We start from the raw sequence: 16,512 nt of genomic DNA, 5'->3' as shown, positions 1-16,512 counted from the left end.
ATAGATTTTATCTTTCTCTAAGACCAATACAACTACTAGAATACTTCACTTTAACAAAGCTGAGTGCTATATTCTTCAAATATTTTGGAAAACTTGGATAAAAGTGGCTTGCATTTTTCTTCAGGATGCTAACAGATGAATTCAACAGGATAAAAGAAAGGCCAATTAAGTTACTATGTGAAGCAAATGGTTACAATACAGATAGCAGAGACATGCATTACTACCTAAAGATTTAAGTGTGGCACTAAATCTAAAATTAAGTTATGGATGTTAACAAACCTAGGAAGGCTTAGATAAGATTACTGAACAGCTAGTAGCTAGCAATTGCAACATGTCCTAAAACAGTATAACTATTAGATCACTTTCAAGGAGAAATTGTGCCTTACCTGATAATTTTCTTATTTTTAGTCAGTGAAACCGTTCTGCACATAAGGGTTATCCCTTCATACCAGCAGGTAGAATTAGCAAAAAAAAAAAAAATCTAATCTAATCAAAATTCTTATATTTTAATATTTTTCAATTCATATTCAGAGATTACAAGAACTACTCTACATTTAGGGGAGCACATATACTTAAATGTTGTTCTTTATATTTTATCTCTCTGTGCAATAATTTTTATCAAAAAAGTAAGTCTAAAAATTATATACAAAAATTTACAAAAATTATATACAAAAATTTACAAAAAATTATATACAAACTAGTGTTTAAGCTTGTTACATTAACGGGTGCTAGAATAGATGTGTAAACGTTTAGAACAATGGGGCGTGAGGCCTTTCTTTCTTTGCTTCCTGCTCCCCCTGTCCAGCAGTAGCCCTTCTCCCTTCCTTTTACCTCCCCCCTGTCCAGCAGTACCTCTTCCCTGCTCCCCCTGTCCAGCAATAGTCCTTCTCCCTTCCTTTTACCTCCCTCCTGTCCAGTAGTACCCCTTCTCCCTTTCCTGCTCCCCCTGTCCAGCATCCGCTAGCCCAGGCAGCCTTGGGGCTTTTGCTAGGCCAGCCGACCTTTAATTATCAAAGTGAGCCAGCCTAGCAAAGGCCCCACGGCTGCTTGTTGAAACCGTGGCTGCTGACGCTACTGGTCTGGGAGTGAGAAGAAGAAGCGGCCTGGCAGTGTAGGCAGAAGGCAGGAAGTCAGCCAGAGATCGGAGCAGAAGGCAGGAAATCAGCTGTGGCAGGCACTGGTGATCGGCAGCAGGCAAATTATTGTACTGCACATGCGCAGCACGGTAGCACAAAGCACGGAGCCACGGAGATTAAAGTGCGCATGCGCGCTAAGGGTTTTATTATGATAGATTCAGGCTTCCTATGCTTCCTATTTCTAAAGGATGACTGTTCCACATCTAAACTGCCTAAACTAGATAAGCTATGGTTGCCCCAGGAACATTTCAGTATGCATCTGCCCAAGCAGAAGGTCCCTTCATAACACACCAATGCTCCATCAACTACTGCAACCACAATGAGCAACAGCAACTGAAACCACAGAGCACACCCAGGACCGTGGGTCGAGGTCTTTCAAGGGTGGGACTGCAGAACAGTTTCACTGACTAAAGAAAAGAAAAATCATCAGGTAAGGCATAATTTCTCCTTTCTTAGCGTCAACTCACCATTCTGCAAAAATGGAATGTGCTGAAGCAAATCTAGTGGGCAGGAAAAGATAAGGGCCCCACCACCACCGCAACGAATGATAGCCCTACCAATGTCTGACCAGGCTCTGGCGAGTATATCCAACCTGTAATCTCTAACAAATGAATGAAGCAACAACCATGTCGTCATCCTACAAATCTTTTCAGAGGACACCGCCTGGGCCTCAATCCAAGACAAGGCTTCAGCCCTGGCAGAGTGAGCCTTCAGCCCCTGAGGAACTGGCCTATTCCTGCTGAAGTAAGCAAATTCAATAGCTGCCTTAATCCACCTCAAAATGGAGGTCTTAGAGGCCACTAGACCCTTCTGAGGGGCATGAAAAAGTGGTCAGAGAGATGAAATTAATTCATCCTCCGAAGGCGCAGTAGTTAAAGCTACAACCTCAGCACCCTGAGGTTGTGGGTTCAAACCCACGCTGCTCCTTGTGACTCTGGGTAAGTCAGTTAATCCCCCCTCATTGCCCCAGGTACATTAGATAGATTGTGAGCCCACCGGGACAGACAGGGAAAAATGCTTGAGTACCTGAATAAATGCATGTAAATCGTTCTGAGCTCCCCTGGGAGAACGATATAGAAAATTGAATAAATAGTGAAAGTTTCGAACTGGGGCCATGAAACCCCACAAAGCAGAGCAAGCAAATCTTCAGATTTAAATAGAAAAGAGAAACTGCTGGAGACTTGATGGCAAGGTGAGAACACAAAGCCAGATCTCTCCGCCAACTGAAGCAGTGATCCACCTTCATGTTGTCCTGCATTGCCATCAAGTCCCCAGCAGTCCAGAATGAACTGAAAGGACTGATGACCCAGCTCCCACTCCCCTGGAGTCAGAAGAATGGCTGAAAAAGTCTGCCTACATATTGTTGCCCACAATGTTAACTGCTGAAAAGGGCCAGCAGATGAGTCTACACCCAATGTCAGACTCACCGCATCCAGAGCCACTGCCTGACATTAGGTACCACCCTGCTTGTTGATGTACTCCAGAGATGTGGCAATGTAACATTACTCTGACTGCCTTGCCTTCCAGTAGGAGCCAAAATTCCAGGAAGGCTAGGAGTACCGCCCGGGCCTCCAGGCTGTTGATGGACCAAATCATGTCTTGGCTCAGAGGCCCTGAGCCATATGACACAGGCAGTGAGATCCCATGAGACCATGATCCAATGAGGGGGATACAGAGAAACTCCTTTCAACAGAAGTCACACTATAACACAAGTCAAGACCAAACTGAGCCTTAGGTGTAAGAGGAAGAGAATGGTGAAAGAACCACCTTGACAAAAAGGCCCTCTGTAGGGGACACTTGTAGGCTCCTGCCCAAGGGATAACCTCCAGGGTCACTGCCATGGAGCTCAAAAGTCCCAAATGGCGGGCATGTGAAGCTCGCACCTCTGCTTATGTGTCCATTCCTCCGAGAGGAGCACCATACTCTGACCCATGTCAAACCAGATCCCTAGGTATTCAAACACCCGAGAGAGCACCAAGTGACTCTCAGGCCGATTCATGATCCAGTCCATGGAATCCAACAGAGAAATCACCTGAGCTATAGCTTTCAAAGACTGCTTCCAACTTGGCCTGAATCAGCCATTCATCCAGGTACAGATGAACCCGAACCTCCTAGCGCCTCCAAGTGAGCAACCACCAACATTACCAACCTACCAAGTCGCCTCCAAGGAATCTAAATGGAGCCAAATGGTCAGTACATCCACATCCTACATGCACTTCAGAAAGCTCCTCAAAACGCACCTCTTCCCCCAAACCAATGACCCACCTTTGCTCTTAAAAAGCCCCAAATTTCTAGCCTTCCTTATTCCTTGAAGGGTCTGCTCTTCTGTGGCTCTGAAGACAAGGGAACAGGTAAAAGTACCTGCATCCTCAGTCATTAGGGTTGTCAGCATTAGTGTGATGGCATGTTCAGAGTGCAAGTAAAGGATTCTGGGATATATATTAAACAAAACTGACCCTGGGGAATGTCTCCAGATAGTAACACATGGGCAGGGGCCATTCAGTCTAACAAAAGACCTTTTACTTAGAATGCCACTAAATGACTCCTAAAAGACCAGTATTTGAGATTAACAAAGAATCTTTTGCATAGTACTCGGGAGAGCAATAAGGACAGGTGTGGAATTCAAACACAGAATGGCTCCAGCTACCAGTTCTTCAAGGGTCACTCGTCTTGTCAATTAAGAGCCATTGTTTCAAACAGATACTAAGTTGTGACAGAGGAAGATACTGAAAGTTACTATTTTTTAGAACAAACTCAAACCTATAAAGATAGGCTTCAAACTCCCTGCCCCCTCTCTTCTTTCTTACTCCTTCCTCTCTACCTCCTCACATCTATACACCCACCATTCTCACACACACACACACACACAATTTATTCAGGCAGGGCACAGGCTCTTTCTGTTCTGCTCTCTCATATTCCCACACACAGCTTTACCTCCCTCCTCCTCAGCCATTATCAGAAGGACAGCCACATTTTCTTATACGCCCACAGAAGCAGCTCTAACTCTAATTTATAAAGGCATAAGCTTTTACAAATATATTTTTCTGCACCACCTGGTTGTTGTCTTGTTACTGTTAATTTACTTCCCACTGCCCGAATCCTAAACCCAAGACCAAAATAGACTCGACAATTCAAAAACACAAAACATTACATTTGGGGGCTAAAATACATAACCACATTGCAAGGGCACTCTATTTCCCCATAGCTGATCTTGGGTCACCATTGAAGTTTTTTCCCTCTTCTCTCTGAACCAAAAAGGTGACCCTGAAGGAGAAGCTTGTTCAGGTAGGCCCTGGAGGCTGTGTCACAGAGTCACAACTACCTACAAACTGCCAACTGCAGACACTACTGCACAAAAGGGGGAAAAAAATACAAATCAAGGAACAGCCCCAAACACTAAAGCCCCCCCCCCCCCCCACACACACACTTTTTTTTTTTGCTTTGTTTTTATACCATAACTATCATAAACATTCTAATCTTGAATCTATGACTTATATAGACTGAAAGCCACCTACCTTCCAGGAGGAGCTACTCTCTCCTTGATAAAAAGTAAAAGTCCTGCTTGAATTTTTGAATTCCCAAAGAATGATGAGCATCCCCCCCCCAATAAGGTTGCCCTCATCATCACAGTCTTAACATTGAAATGCTTGTTCAGGATTTCCCTAGGTAGCAGATACCTTTTGAGAATATCCTAAGTTTTCTTACAAGTCCCTTAGAGGCCTCTCAAACCAACAAATCATCTGGAAGACCTAGGAATGCAACTGGAGCATAAGGAAGGGGTGGCACTGAGGTCCCCAAGCCTAAAGAGACTGAAACAAGCAACAGAATTCATTTTAGTAACTGTCACAACCCTCAGAAGAAGGGTTCTTTGCCTGGGGAACCTGCCTCCCAATCTTAGATTTTGGGACTATTCTCTTGTTGGAGCTCTGGAACATCCAGGGGGAGAGAAAAATCACAGGGCCCAAACTTCCTTCTAGGGCTCAAGAGAATTCAACCCATTAATGACATGCTAACAAGCCTAAGGGGCCTCCGAAGCTCAGAGGCTCTTTGAATTGCTGCAACTGGAAGGATGTCTCTGAGAAAACAGGCCTCTGCTTAATTTTTCGGGAGTTTTCAAAATGGAAGTATGCACATGCTTTCATTTTGAAAAGTGACTACAGCACACTTAAGAAAAGGACTGTACATACTGTACTTTGTATAAGTGCACACAGATATAAGATTACCCCCTAAATTAGAATTAAAAGCACATATACAGAATGTTAAAAAGCTCTGTACCTACATCTTTTGAATCTCCACATGTAAGAGACAGATTAGAATTATCTGTTAGCAGCCAAGTGGCCACAACACACGAGTAAAGTTTTGTCCCAGTGAAAGGAATTTCCTGACTCCTCATACACAGTGCTCCTTCAGGGTGTCTGGTTTACAAGTTGACTGATCCTGTTCCACTAGTTTCCTGTAATAAAATGTGATTTTATTTTTTTTCTTTCAAACATGTTCTTTATTAAAGCTAATGCTATCGCCATATGTTTGAAATTTTAGTCTAATAAGCTCTTTTACCACCTCATACTTCTCCCAACATGCACCATTAAATATATACACTACCTACTAAAAGAAAATCCTTATAGTAGTCAGACCATACACAAGAGTATTCAGGTATGAAAAGGAAGATGTCTAGCATAATATTTAAGAGAATATTCATCATGTAACAGGCCCCACATGAAGGCTAGGAGTGTACATTTTATAAATGATGAAAATTATCCTTATCTGATAATTTCCTTTTCTTGAATCCTGCTAGACCAGTCCAGATTGATGGATATATGTTTTCATTCTATTAGCACTGCCTGCCTGCTTACAGTTAACATACTTTTAAAAACTTTAAGCAGGAAGACAATGTTGATAGAATAAAAGCAAAAAATAAAATAAAATAAAATTGTCATGGTTGACTAATCTAACAGGATAAGTAAAACACCACCATTCCAACCTCAAATGCACAGACTGGTATGACCTTACACTGACTCTTTGAATGGAGCATATGTGTTTGTCTATGTGGAGGGTTTTTGTTTGTTTTCTTTTGTGGTAGTCACACCACCATGTTTGTCAATGGTCTCCACATACCAGTGGTCTCAAATTCACGGCCCACCAGGTACTATTTTTATGCCCTCGGTATCATAAAGAATGATTCTTTATGGAAAACTTGTGCCCTAAGTGTCCGTGTTCTGGAATGTTGCCCACCTTACTGCTGTAACCTCACACAAGCGCTTTCCTGCGTCTGTACGCGATTGGCCTCTCCACTCCACCTTACAATCACATACAGATGCAGCAAAGCACTTGCGTGAGGTTACAGCACTGAGGCAGGCAACGTTCCATAACGTAAGGTAACCACTGGAGGCAGTGCAGCTTGTGCATGTGTCCGGTGCCAGAGGAGGTGAGAGCTAAAGGCGGTTGCGGACGCGACTGCTGGACACTTAAGGCGCAAGTTTTCCATGAAGAATCATTCTTTATACTACCGAGGGCCTCAAAATAGTTGGTCCAAAATCTTGTTTCTTGCAGTTGATACTTTGATAGTTTTTCCTTTCTGCATGTTGCACTGCTTTCAGCTGTGTATAGCTGAAATTATCAGAAGCAATTAAGGAAAGATTTATAAACTACAATAGTTTATAAATCTTTCCTTAATTGCTTCTGATAATTTCAGGTAATCCACATTTTGGATTTATAGATACTTAACCTCATGCAAAGTTGTCATTTCTTTAATAAGACATTAATTATTTTTTCTGTGGCCCTCCAAGTACCTACAAATCCAAAATGTGGCCCTGCAAAGGGTTTGGGTTTGAGACCAGTGCTCTACATTGAGGATAAGAACATAATAATTGCCATACTGGGACAGACAAAGCCCATGAACCCTTTTTCAAACAATGGCCAACTCAGGTCACAAGTACCTGGAACGATCCCCAGAAGAAAAACAGATTTTATGCTGCTTATCCTATGAATAAGCGGTAGATTTCTCCGAGCCATCTCAATAATGACTTCTCGACTGTCAACATGGCACTGGTTCAGAACTGGTAAGAGCTAGAGAACTTTCAAAATTTATCAGCATTTATCCTGGAATCATTTATTTATTTTAGCATTTATTTTAAAAATGTCTATTCCACTTTAGATCAAAGCAGATTACAATAAAAAGTTCAACTTAATTAATAAAAAACCTGAACAAAAAAGTGAGTAACTTCTTAAAATTCATCTTATCACCACACAACCGTATGATTCCTGGCGATAAATTCCATATCTCGTGTGGCTGAACGCCACTTGTCCCTCTAAGAAGCTGGAAACCAACCACCAGGTGTCGTGTAACTAGTTAGCATGGAGGAGTCTCATTCGTTATGTGTGAGTTTTGTACAAAGTAACAGAAATGAAACAAATCTATGCCCGAGTATACTGGATATAATCTTTCAGATTTATCACTAAAGTCCACTGCAACACTGGCATTGTTCCAAAGAGCTTCTTCTCCTCGAGTTCATAAAATGAAACATGAACAGGCAAAAAACTTTATAGCACATCACCTCTTCTTTATGTACATGGGTCCACTTAATTATAGTGAGCACACAGACAATGAAAAAATTAAGAGGATTATCTCCTGCTGCAGTGGGTCTATAAATAAGCTCATTACATAGCTTGTCATTAGCCCTAGTGCTTAAGCTAAAGATGGGCATCATTTATCCTGGTGTAATGTGGCCAGAGGTGGTGTTTCACAAGCATATTTTCTCAAAGTCCAGTATAAAATGTGGCACAATCAAATATTTCAGAAGGCAAAACACTAAACTGCATGACAAAAAGAGGTGAAAATATGGCTAAACATCACATGTGCAAATATTTTTATAGGCATGGTTACACAACACAGGAGTGCCAATAATTGGCCAAATATACGAGATAAGACCTCACAAAACTAAAGAGAAGGGCTGACGAGGTTTCTTTCAAAAGAAGTCTGTAGCTCCTCAAGAAAGCACTAGACACACTTAAAATTGAATGAAAAAAACTTTGATTTGCCTTTTTATTCTTTTGAGCCCAATGGAATTTGGAAATTATCATACATAAGGGGTCAAGAAAGTTTGTTTGGGGGCAAAACACTGAAAATATAATGGAATGGGATGAAATGTGGCATGTGGGAAAAGCTGGTAAAGAGACATAATTCAAAATAATGGACCAAATTGGACTCCTGGTTTGAGAGAAACAAGCCCCTCCAGGAAATGTCCAACATTTTTATAGAAGCAGTTCCAGCTTCTGCTGCATAAAAATTTACAAAGAGTGGAAAATAGCAGAGAATTCTTCCTTCCAAACTACATATTTACTACTCTCCCAACTCCCCAAAGCTAAGTCCAAGAATTATATAAGCCATACTCTGCATGCTTTCTTCACTTTGATTTTTTTTAAGGTGTTTTTGTTTTTTGCCCAGCTCAGGTGCCTCAATCCTGACCTTGGTTAAATGAAGGTTCAAATTTGTATTTTTTTTATTGCAATAAAATGAAAAATTCTCTCACCTGATCATTTTCTCTCTTTTAATCATAGCAGATGAATCCAGAGACGTGTGGGTTATCACCCTCTAGCAGCAGGTGAGGATAAAGGGAACCAAACTGAGCTACTCTGTCTTATAGAATGGCAAGCTCCCTGGTCAACCACTATTTCGTACAACAAAGCAGAAGGACCATCACTGAAGCCAAAAAGGCATAAAACTCCCTCCTCCAAAGACAGAAGGCTGAGAAGCAGTCCATTACCTACAAAAAACACAGGAGAAATCAAACCAATCAGAAAAAAGTAGGACTCTGGATTCATCTGCTTTGACTAAAGGAAAGAAAATTATTAGGTAAGATCCCGGACGGGATCCACCCAAGGGTTCTAAAGGAACTAAGACAGGAAATAGCGGGCACAATCCAGCATGTTTGCAACCTATCCCTGAGAACAGGAGAGGTGCCAGAGGACTGGAAACTGGCGAATGTCACACCTATCTTTAAGAAGGGATCGAGGGGTGACCCTGGGAACTACAGGCCGGTGAGCCTGACTTCAGTTATAGGGAAGATGGTGGAAGCGATGATCAAGGACAACATTTGCGAACACATCGAGAAAAATGACTTACTGCGAACAAGCCAGCACGGATTCTGTAAGGGAAGGTCATGCCTTACGAACCTACTGTACTTCTTTGAGGGAATAAGCAGTCAGGTGGACAAAGGGGAACCCATGGACATCATTTACCTCGATTTTCAAAAGGCTTTTGACAAGGTGCCACATGAAAGGCTGCTTAAGAAGCTACGGAACCACGGGGTGGGCGGGGATGTACACAGATGGATCAAGCACTGGCTGTCGGGTAGACTGCAGAGGGTCGGAGTAAAGAGACAATTTTCTGACTGGCGGGGAGTCACGAGCGGTGTGCCGCAGGGATCGGTGCTGGGGCCGCTACTCTTCAACATATTTATCAATGACCTGGAAACGGAGGCAAAATGCGAGGTTATAAAATTTGCGGACGATACCAAACTCTGCGGCAGAGTTAGGACCAGGGAGGAGTGTGAGGATCTGCAAAGGGACCTGTACAAGCTGGAAGACTGGGCAAACAAATGGCAAATGCGCTTTAACGTTGAGAAATGCAAGGTCATGCATATAGGAAATAAGAACCCGTTGTTCAACTACAAAATGGGGGGGCACTGCTGGGAGACAGCGGACTTGAGAGAGACTTGGGTGTGCTAGTGGATGCATCAATGAAGCCATCCGCACAGTGTGCAGCAGCGGCGAAAAAAGCCAACAGGATGCTGGGCATCATAAAGAAGGGTATCACAACCAGGACGCGGGAAGTCATCATGCCACTATATCGGGCGATGGTGCGCCCGCATCTGGAATACTGCGTTCAGTATTGGTCGCCGCACCTCAAGAAGGACATGGCGGTACTTGAGAGAGTCCAAAGGAGAGCAACGAAGCTGGTAAGAGGGCTGGAAAACTGCCCATACGCCGAGAGGCTGGATAAGCTGGGTCTCTTCTCTCTGGAAAAGAGGAGGCTCAGGGGAGATATGATAGAGACCTTCAAAATCCTGAGAGGCATAGAGAGGGTGGATAGGGACAGGTTCTTCAGACTGAGAGGGACAACGGGTACGAGGGAGCACTCAGAGAAACTGAAGGGGGATAGGTTCAAGACAAATGCAAGGAAGTTTTTCTTCACCCAAAGGGTCGTGGACACATGGAATGCGCTCCCGGAGGAAGTGATCAGGCAGAATACAGTACAGGGATTCAAACAGGGATTGGACGGATTCCTGAGGGACAAAGGGATCGTAGGGTACTGAAAGGGGTGCGGGGACAAAGGGTCAAAAATTGGATGGGAAGATAGGACTTCGATGAGAAACCAAGGGGTGATTCAGACAGGTCATGACCTGTTGGGCCGCCGCGGGAGCGGACTGCTGGGCGTGATGGACCTGTGGTCTGACCCAGCAGAGGCACTACTTATGTTCTTATGTTAAGATAATTTTTCCTTCCTTGTCATCAATATCATATTAATCCAGAGAAGTATGGGATGGGATAAGCAAATGAAATACACTCCCCCCCCCCCTCCATATTCACAGGTTTGGCACTCACAACTTTGATTATTTGCAGTTTTTATCCCCCTACTGGACCTCACTACAACTTACTTTTTAAAGCTTGGTGGTCTAACGATGAAGCATGGCAGGAACAATCTTCCTAAGTTCCTGCCCCGTGCAGAACATAGGAAGATTGCTCTTGCCTTGCTTCACCGCTAGACCACCAGGCTTTAAAAAGTAAGTTGTACAGGAATGCAGGAGGGAGGCGGGTCAGAATCAGCACTACAGTTACTCACAATTTTTTGGTACTCAGCTTTGCCGCTAACCCCCCATGAATATGGAGGGAGCAGTATATAGAGTAGGGATAGGGAACTCCGGTCCTTGAGAGCTGTATTCCAGTCGGGTTTTCAGGATTTCCCCAATGAATATGCATGAGATTTATTTGCATGCACTGCTTTCAATGCATATTCATTGAGGAAATCCTGAAAACCCGACTGGAATACGGCTCTCAAGGACCGGAGTTCCCTACCCCTGGTATAGAGAAAACAATGACCCAAACCCAACAATAATAGTGAGCAAGCCAGCACCCAGAAACTGGAAACCCTGGAAACCAAAGGCCAGCCTGACTGGAGGACAGGACACTGCTGCCCCCAAAACTCCAGCAGAGATAATACACCAACATAAACACCTCCACCAAGGCAGAAGAAATAAACTGTAAAATTCTGCCCATACAATGGACAGAGGAAGACTCTATCAATCAAACTGGAGCAGAAATTCCAAGGGAGGCAGTAAGCTACACCTAAAAATGGCATGTAACTTCATGGCATGTGACCTAAACAAAGAACCGTGTACTTCAGCAGCACCAAAATAGGTCCAATAGACCGATTTGAGGCTGTGCTTCCAAGGCCAAAGTGATGCTCAGGTAGTCAAGCATTATACATCCAGAGATGGAGTGACACTGCACAGACAGGTGGAGGTGTGCTCTATATATGCAGAGCTGAAGACGTGCTGCGCAGGCTAGAGAAGTTGCGCTTTACATCCTACAATGGAACCATGTGGTGCAGACAAGATGAGAAGTGGTTAGCACCAAGCGATGAAACAGTACGGTTCAGACAAGAAAAAAGTCATTATAATCTATCAATGGAACTATGCTGCACCGACAAGAGTCGTTGTGCTCTACAGCCAGTGATGGAGCCTTGCTGTATAAACAAGAAGAGTTGTGCCCTACATCCCACGATGGGGCCATGTTGTAGAGCCAAGCAGAGTCACTCTTCACATCCAGAGATGGAGCCAAACTGCACATCTATGTTTTACAGCCTACGATGGTGCCATGCTGAACCAAATGATGGAGTTGCACCCAACAGCCAGAGAGGAAGCTTTGTTGTACAGGCAAGAGGAAAAGTGCTCTACATTCTAAAAGAGAGCGGTACCATGCCGACTCCTCCTGAAACAGAAGGGCACCAGACAGACAAGCAGAGATAGAGCTGTGCCGGAGCTAGAGCTCCCTACCCTCAGGAGCAAAGCTGTGCCTGACTGACTGGAGATGATGTGCTCCACAAGCAGACATAGATGTCACACTCCCCACTAGAGATGGAGGTGTGCTGTCCCAATAGAGCAGAAAATGTGCCCCACATATAAAGGGTTGTTGGGTAAGATTTGCCTCTTTGCAGATGATACCAAAATCTACAATAGAGTAGATACGCCAGATGGTGTGAATAACAAGAAGAAAGACCTGGCGAAGCTTGAAAAAGGGTCTGAAAATTGGCAGCTAAAATTTAATGCTAAGAAATGCAAGGTCATGCATTTGGGTTGCAAAATCCAGAGGGAGCGGTACAGTTTAGGGCAGGGGTGTCCAATGTCGGTCCTCGAGGGCCGCAATCCAGTCGGGTTTTCAGGATTTCCCCAATGAATATGCATGAGATCTATTTGCATGCACTGCTTTCAATGCATATTCATTGGGGAAATCCTGAAAACCCGACTGGATTGCGGCCCTCGAGGACTGACATTGGACACCCCTGGTTTAGGGGGTGAAGAACTTATGTGTCCGACGGAAGAGCGGTGCTTGGGTGTGATTGTATATGATGATATTAAGGTGGCCAAACAGGTTGAAAAGGTGACGGTGAAAGCTAGAAGGATGCTAGGCTGCATAGGAAAGGTATGGCCTGTAGGAAAAAGGAGATATTGATGCCTCTGTATAAGACTCTGGTGAAACATAAGTCAGACTTACCGGCCTGTAATTTCCTACTTCTTCCTTACTTCCACTTTTGTGGAGAGGGACCATATCCGCCCTTCTCCTGTCCTCCGGTTCCACTCCCAACTCTAGAGACTCATTGAAAAGGTCAGTCAGTAGAGCTACCAGAACTTCCCTAAGTTCCTTCAGCACCCTAGTATGTACATCATCCGGCCCCATCGCTTTGTCTACCTTTATTTTAGTTAGCTCCACACAAATACAACCCTCTGAAAATACATACACCTTTTAAAGAGAGGACTGCTTTTTAAATAAAGGCAGTTTCCTGTTAAAGAGGGGGTTTTCCTCTTTAAAAAATGCAATTTGATCATTCCTGTAAATAAAAATAAAATGCAGGTCTAAGGAAAGAGTTCAAGATGTGAATACAGAGACACCCACTAATTAATTTCTTCAGCAAGCATTTTCCCTATTTATCCCAGTGAGCTCACAATCTATCTAATGTACCTATAGCACTATCAGACGCATGCAAGAGCAAATGACTGTATTCTGCCATATTTCTTCTCAACCTCACTTGCAGGTGGTCCCTGAAGCAGAAATTACACACCATTCCCAGCTCTTCTTAGTCATCTAGACTGCAGTCTAATTATATTAAGGCTGGCTACAAGAGGCAAGGGCAAAACAGCAATTAGTGGATGTTCACAACATACACCTCCTACATGGGTGACAAAGTACTAATTTTTTTTTAAATACTTCTTGAATAATGATTTGTAAGTTTATAGTAGTATGAGGTCATTTGCAAACAAAAGCCTGATAAAAGCACTAGCATACAAAGCAGCGACACTGCTCAGCTGGCTGTTACAAGGGCCATAAATAAAGCGCTCCCATCCAAGCACATGCCTGCAAGCCCTGAGACAGCAGTCTAGATGCTGATAATAGGGGTGATGTCATCTTTTGAGAGCAGGCCAGCCTGCAGCTCCCTCGCGCACGCACTGCAGCTCCTGCAATCCATCACCAGCACCACGTCTCTACCTCAGCCACACAAAGCACGATCGGAGAGGAGAGCTGCTCTACTGGCAGAGAAATGGGGCTCAGCACATGCCCGGATCCACCGTCTTCGATCTATCCTTATTAACGAAATGGCGAGCACTCGACTCAGAGGAGGTTGGGGAAGAGAGGAGTGCAGCGTTCCTCAGTTTTGTAGGCAACCTATGCTAAAAAAGCACTGCATTCTTTCAGATACTGCAAAGCAGCAAATAGTATGATGGTTTTCAGCAACCGTTTGCTTCCAAGTTGTCAGCTACCACAGGACTATATGAATTTTGAAGGAAATGGTGGGGGGTGAAAATAACTTCAAAACTACCACTGTCAATTAAGCAGGGTTGGTTCCTGCAAAGGAAAAGCTTGCTTATGATTTAAAGTGTATGTCGTTATCAGCTATTGTCATGATCTTAAGTAGAGAAAAACTGCATTACTAATCACGCTTCTAGTGTACAGAAAGAGTTACACAAAGGTTTTACATCATTCCTCAGTTTAGTTTTCTATTTTACACAAATATGCTTTGGAAGGCATAGAATTAATCTGTCAAATCTGCTGCCTCAGGAAATGGTCTAACTAACTATACACTGAAAAAACTTGTGGTTACCCAATTGTTAAATCAAACACTCACAACCACTGGTAAAAACAGAAATGACACTGAAGGTGTTTCATCTACAAGGGTTACAAGCCTCAGATTGTGGAGCTTCACCCACTTCGGGTTTTCTTTTGAAAGTTTCAAGTTTCAAGTTTATTAGCATTTGATGAATCGCTTATACAATATTTCTAAGCGATGTACAAGTTAAAAACCACCAGGTGGTGGTCTCACATATATATTATACTAATTAATCATAAAACAAACAATTGACTTTTAAACAGTAGGGATAGAGACAAATATGAATACGTAGGAAAGGAGGGAAAAGTTACAATCTCTTTATCTGTTGAAATTAACATAAAAGGAAAAACACAATAGGGAATGAAGGGGATTGGAAAATGTGATAGTCTTTACTAAATGTAAAGGGATTGATATGAGACGTGCTATGTATCAAAGGCGTCTTGAAACAAAAAGGTTTTTAAAATTTTCTTAAAAGATAGAAGGTCTTTTTCAATTCTGATATAGTTTGGTATGGAGTTCCATAGTGTAGGGGCCATAACGGAAAATATATCATTTCTTCTTGTGCCGATAATTTTCAATGATGGAATTGATAAAAGGTTTGAAGAGGATGAACGCAATGAACGTGAGGTGTTGTATGGAATAATCATTTTTGATATGAATTGTGGTTCATTGAAAATTAATGTTCTATATACTAGAAATATAATTTTAAATGTAATTCGGTGGGAAATGGGAAGCCAGTGTGATTTAATCAGTAAAGGTGTGACATGGTCGTATTTCCTTTTCTCCTGCTCCTGTTTACATCACTGGCTTGAACCTAACCTATCTACCTTTCACTAAATTTATTTTTTTTTTTTTTTAATCTTTATTAAATCTCATGTTAATGTAATGAAGTTGATCTAAAATTTCTCTCTAATTCATTATTTAGGAACTTATTATAGACTCTTACTAAAGACTATTAACCTAACAGCTCATTTCAAATAACAGAACCAGCAGATTAAAGCATCAGTGCACTTTTCAAGATAAGTACAAATGTTGGTTGTTTTTTTTTTGTTTGTTTGTTTTTACTGAATTTTTGCATTAAAGTGCTTTGTTGAAAAATGCTCTGGTGCTTTAAAGTGCTTTGGGTCGTGCTTATTATCTGTAACTCTTAAAGTGCTTTAATTCACGCTCTGTATAACTAAAGCAGTTGCTTGTTTCACTTTCTTTAATCCATCTGATGCGGCCCACATTTCGTGGGGCAAACAGCATTCCCGCTGTATCAGAGAAAGGTTTTTGGGTAACGCTAAAAAGCAAGACAAGCATAAATTACCAAGCATTCTACTTACAAATGAAAATTGCCTGCTTTAAAATATTTTTTACCTTCTTTAAAAGTATTTTACCTTCTGTAGGCAATGCAAACACTCCTGCCAGTTTTGAGCAACAAGGGAACACGGCGCTACGTATTTTAAAAGGACGGCATGACGTTTCTCTCATTAACAAACTCAAATCTAATTGGCTCTGGAATAGCAACATTTTTATTAATTTAAAATTGCCTTTAGTGGCATGAATATAGTAGATTCTGTAGGTTGCTTCGCTTTAATTTCTATCTTCAAAACTGCCAATTAGATTTGAGTATGTTAATGAGAGGGACATCATGCCATCCTTTTAAAATACATAGCGCCATGTTCCCTTGTTGCTCAGAAATGGCAGGAGTGTTTGCATTGCCTACAGAAGGTAAAATACTTTTAAAGAAGGTAAAAAAGAAACAAACAACTTTTAAAGCAGGCAATTTTTGTTTATAAGTAGAATGTTTGGTAATTTATGCCTGTCTTGCTTTTTAGCATCGCCAAAAACCTTTCCCTGAAGCAGCAGGGGTGCTGTTTGACCCGCAAAATGTAAGCCGTGTTGGAGGGCCACCACCACAGCAAAGCTAGAAACAACCCTAGATACAGTGGAAAAATGGATGATGGACCACAAACTGAAACTAAACTCAGAAAAAACAAAATTCCTTTTGCT

General features: G+C 42.4%; 1 protein-coding gene across 7 annotated transcripts in view; it reads right to left on the bottom strand.

Moving 5' to 3' along the window:
• The window catches only part of TRIO (trio Rho guanine nucleotide exchange factor), an 830,868-nt gene that overhangs the window by 591,989 nt on the left and 222,367 nt on the right, over positions 1-16,512 (bottom strand). Inside the window, exon 2 of one of the 7 annotated variants that reach the window (XM_033929848.1) lies at positions 5,416-5,589. The exons of the other annotated variants lie outside the window; for them this stretch is intronic. Within the exon in view, the coding sequence (XP_033785739.1) occupies positions 5,416-5,434 (19 nt within the window). The 5' untranslated portion in view covers positions 5,435-5,589. The remainder of the gene's footprint in view (positions 1-5,415; positions 5,590-16,512) is intronic. 7 annotated transcript variants of the gene reach the window in all.

This window comes from Geotrypetes seraphini, chromosome 2, assembly GCF_902459505.1.
Source record: "Geotrypetes seraphini chromosome 2, aGeoSer1.1, whole genome shotgun sequence".
In the NCBI taxonomy this organism is placed as follows: domain Eukaryota; kingdom Metazoa; phylum Chordata; class Amphibia; order Gymnophiona; family Dermophiidae; genus Geotrypetes; species Geotrypetes seraphini.
Note: the sequence above shows the minus strand (reverse complement) of the source record. Positions and strands in the feature narration are given on the sequence as shown.